This window comes from Montipora foliosa, chromosome 8 (genome assembly GCF_036669935.1).
Source record: "Montipora foliosa isolate CH-2021 chromosome 8, ASM3666993v2, whole genome shotgun sequence".
Classification (NCBI taxonomy): Eukaryota; Metazoa; Cnidaria; class Anthozoa; order Scleractinia; family Acroporidae; genus Montipora; species Montipora foliosa.
In genome coordinates this window covers 52,569,563-52,574,562 of record NC_090876.1, presented here as the reverse complement: position 1 = coordinate 52,574,562, position 5,000 = coordinate 52,569,563, and the positions used below count along the sequence as shown (strand labels likewise).

Below are 5,000 nucleotides of genomic sequence, written 5' to 3'. Positions count from 1 at the left end.
ACAGTGTAAAAGCAATAATATTTTGGTGTCTGTCAAGTTAAGGCCGGCAGTGCATGCATCATTTAAATTTACAAATAGGTGTATTTTTATAGTTAAATACCGTACACTATGAAAGGCTCATGTGGTAATGAAATGTTTCAATCTTTACCACTTTTTCGACGAAGGGGTTTTGTTGAAAAATGGTCATCATGGTTCCATAGCATTTTTCTGATACATTCAGCTGGGTCTCTAGATTGCTTGGCATCTGAAACTTAAAATCACTTAGGGAGAAAAGGGAGTCAGATACAGAACGCCTCTGGGTTGCGACAACTTTGATGTTACGTGTTGAGATTTGAAGGGATTGCTCTCCAAAAACTTGTGTTGACAACTTGGTCTGCAGAAAGAAAAAGGAAAAAAAATGTAAAAAAGGGGATTTAACAGGAGCCTAAGGAGGCAAAAAAATACTGAGGAAAGTCACCATCTCGTCGCTGTCACTGTTCTGGATCAATGGCCAAACGCCACGTTGCTAACCCATTATCCCATGGGAATGAGACTCAGGTTTTACTCTGTCTAATGCCAGATGATTGTACATGTACTCGTCAATCGGTGGCATCCTAGGGCATTTGAGGTGTCGACAGGTTAATGTTGTTGTAATTACACATATTATTAGGTAGTAGTAGTAGTAGTAATAGTACCAGTAGTAGTAGAAGTAGTATTAGTATTGTTGTTATAATTTAATGTATATTTTGCAGGTCATTTTGTTCCTTAGGTTAATTTGCGACCAAACTATATATTTTTTTTGTTAATTTTTTTTTTTATAATTTTTTAATGCAATTTTATTTACAGGACGAACACTTACACTACTTACAATACTAACATTATACTTACATTTACATTTACATTGCACTGCTCATACTTACACTATTTATACCAGCACTAATTACAATACATATAATACAATATCAAATCACCTAATTAGATTACAGTTGGCTTGATTACACTTTTAATTAGATTTTACAATGCATTGGCTAAAGAAACTTAACGTATATTGCATAAATTAACAACGACAAATTACCCACGCACATTACATTTTTACAACGCTCCTATCTGTGTATTATTGATGCCATTCATAAATTTCCACTGCAATACAACTTTTAAAATGACAATAGTAATAATAATTAAGTTACATGGTGCTATGAAAAATCAAACATTTAACAATTTTCTAACTTGTCGATATATTTTCTCTATTTAAGATTATGACTGGACTCTTTGTTATTTGATTTCATAACCTGTGATTCTAACTGATATACATAAGCCAGGGTTTTACAAAACACTCTAAAGGACGGACGAGTGCTATTTTTCCGGCATTCATAGATGTATTTTTTAGCTACAATTAACAGGTGATTGAGCAGCAAGAAATCTTCTTCTCTATTCCAAATCTTAAAGAGTTTATCAATCTTGGAAAGTCCATGTAAAGCTATGCTTACATTCCTACACCAACACATAAAGTCCAGCCAAAAATTATTAGTGAATGGACATGTGATCAATAACTGCTCTAGGGACTCGCTCTCTGCATCACAAAAAGTGCATAATGGTGAAGCTATCAAACCAATTTTGTGTAGAAAAGCATTTGTTATTAAGTATCTATGAAGAATTTTATACTGAAACTCCCTCGATTTTGTGTCCTTGAGTACTTTAAAGGGTAAATTATACATTTCTTTCCATTCTAAACGCACTTTGGAATATTGCTCTGTATATTTCGCTTGCGCAGTTGGTATTTCTCCATAAATCTCTTTTGATGCGGCTTCGTCTATTGATACTTCCTGATCCTTTAAGCGTAGTTTAATATGATCTTTCAGGACAAAAGTTTTATCACTTTTTTGCCCATGTAATGCCAAAGAATTCCGCCATTGCAGAGGTAGAGCATCGATGACTTGCGTCAATAGAAACAACTCCGTAGGTGTAAAATGTGACTTATGTGAGGACTGCTTAACAACTACATGTACGTCATTGCTTTTGTTTACCAGGTCTTCAAGTGTAATGATTCCTTTTTTAAATGAGGAACGATGAAAAACCGATTTATTGTCAACACAAATGTGTTTATTTATTCCAGACGATTGTGTCCGCTACGGTATTGTTGTTCAGGCATTGAACACTGATGGCTGTTGCCCCAGAATGTTCAGCAAAAACTTGAAAACATTCCTCGTAAAATTTAGGTAGTTTTATTGGAAGTTTCTTAATATCGAATCCACATCCTAAGACCAATTTTCCTCTGGTCTCAAATAATGTAGGAGAATGGTCTTCCAACTGCTTTGTTGTGAGTTAACAATTTTTTTTACAACATAAGATTTGCTGTGTTTTAATGATCAATTCCAAGTGCGGTGCTCTTAGACCTCCTTTTTCCACGTCGCTTAGGAGGGTAGATCGTTTTACTTTATCCTTTCCTTTCCAGATGAAAATAATTGAAGAGGATTTTGTTTGCTTCCATAATTATGTCCTTATGCATGCAAACTAAGCCGGCTCGATACATAAGAATAATATTGGACAATGACCTCTTTAAACTCCTCTAACCATTCTGGTATTTTCTGATTAGTTGCTACATTTGTAAGACGTAATTCTCATCGTCAACTAAACTTGAATTAAATTTCCAATATGGAGGGCCTCTTGTCTGTTCATCTAGACTATTGAAAGAAATTGTTATTGCCAAATGGTCTGTTCTAACAGCTGTCTTGATATTCGTTTCTTCTACCTCATCTTGGCACACATCGATTATTAGCCAAAAATCAAGTCTCCTTTGGACAAGAGGGTTTTTTTGGTGCCAGGAAAAAAGCTTGCGGTCCGGGTTCCTGGTTCTCCAAATGTAAATTAAGTCGTAGTTTAGACAAATACTATTGAGAAATTTAATTGATTCTTTCTCTTTAAGCGTGCCACTGGAACAGTTAAGATCTGGATCATTAACTACATTGAAATCCCCTCCAATTACAATTCTTTGATTTTCATCAGCAATAAAAACCTCTATTTTTTTCTCTAGCTCCTTGAAAAAGGAACACTGTTCGCGTACTTTGTTCAGCGCATAAATATTGCCAAAAAAATAATTACAACCCTGTACTGTGGCATTCAACAAAATATAACGGCCATTATCATCAGCTAGTATAGATTTCAAATAAAATTCTAAGCTGTCTTTCACCAGTATTAAAACACCACAACTGCGGTTGGAGCCATGTGCAAAATAAATTGATCCCTTCCACTGACACTTCCATATGTTTTCTATATCTTTCGTACCGTACATCTCCTGAATAAAGATGACATCTGCATTTTGCTTATGAAGCCAAATTAACAAAGATTTTCTTTTCTCCAGAGAGCAAAGCCCCCGAGCATTTAAAGACAGCATCTTAAAATTAACACTTCCAGCGTTCTCGAACTTGCAAGAGTCCGTCAAAGCTATTGTTTCTCATAGCACCGTGCGTAATTAAGTATGGATATTGACGTGTGGTGAAACAGAACTTTTCAAATATAAAACCTTTCCTGACACATTTGACAAAAAAGTTACATAAGAGACCTTACACGGTAGTAGTGCACATAAAAGAATTAACATACATACCCATAATAATAATTTTAAGACGCCACTAGAATAATAATCCTAAATATGACCATGCGATAAATTATGGCCTCTTAAAATGCCGAATGTCAGGAGAAAGCTACATGTACTAGTAGTTGACGATCCCTAGGAGATAAAAAAAACCGGCTGAACCTGGCTTTATTGCTGCTCCATGCACTCTGTAGTCAAGGACATTTAAGGATTTAATTACAGTGGAACGTTATGACACCTATTATTTATATTAATCATACCTAAGAGACAGGTTTGCCATCAATAAAAAGTTATCTGCCCTCTTTCCTGCTCTCCTAGCTTCATGAAAAGCTCGCATGTATTTCTTCCTTAAGTCAATCAGCTCTTTAGGTATATCATCATAAATCGTGAAATCTGTGTTCTTCAGTTTGTAAGCGTTTCCCATAATTCTTTCTCTGTCAGCATACCGCAGAAAGCGCACAGTAACCATACGAGGGCAGTCTCCTTTCTTTCCAATTCGGTGTACCCACTGAAATTCTATATCTTCAGGATTCTCAATTCCTAACTGTCTTGATATAAAGTTAGTCAGTACATTCTTAGTATCTTCCTGGTCACTGTTTACCTCCGGGATGCCTGCAAACTTTAAATTTTCGCGTCTACTGTATGTTTCTAGGTAGAGAATTTCTTTCTTAGATCATCTTTTGCTTCTTTAAAGTCAACATCCAACTTATACGATTTAAGCTCCAACGCGTCAGTCCTTGCATGAGCACAGTCGACACTGTCCTTAACTTCATCAATAAAACGTTTTATCTCTGCTTGTTTTTCTTTCGAAGAATTGACTTCACACCTAAGCAATGAGACCGACTTCTCAATGTCGTCCAGCCTCAACGAAAACTTTTCCATTTTCTCTTCAATGCTATCCAGTTTCTTCATCTTTCTTTCAATGTCATCAAGTGTATTTAGCTTTGCCGATATTTGTTCCACTCTTTCTATTAACTTTTCCATTTTATCGAGCTCTTCGACTTCTTGTAATGCTTCGAAGCCGTTGTCACTTTCGAGGCATTCTTCTTCAGTTATCTTGCACTCTCTTGATCGCTTTTCTTTAGGCGAATAGCGTGTGCTTCCAGATGGCTATCGGTTTTTAAGTTTACGTTTAACGTTTGATACTGGTATGCTGTTTACAGACATTTATGGCTTTGAAATGACAAAAAGGTAAAAGGTCCTCCACCGGAGCCCTTCGGAACTCGTCTACATAGCTTCACGTCGAGCCCAGACTCCCATTTGCAACCAAACAAGGCCATTTTGTTTCAACCTAGGTCAATTTGGAGCTGGTACAAAACACAGGTCACAGGTCATTGTTTTACCAATACAGATACATGTACCAGCATCCTAGGCATTCATTAAAGCTATCCTTAAGCCTAAATAGGCCTAAAAAAAGTTTTTAGGCATAATG

The 5,000-nt window shown here is 36.1% G+C and overlaps 1 protein-coding gene across 1 annotated transcript in view; it reads right to left on the bottom strand.

The window, feature by feature from the left end:
• The window catches only part of LOC137967996 (polycystin-1-related protein-like), a 92,167-nt gene that overhangs the window by 31,402 nt on the left and 55,765 nt on the right, over positions 1-5,000 (bottom strand). Inside the window, exon 22 of the mRNA XM_068814609.1 lies at positions 149-373. Within this exon, the coding sequence (XP_068670710.1) occupies positions 149-373 (225 nt within the window). The remainder of the gene's footprint in view (positions 1-148; positions 374-5,000) is intronic.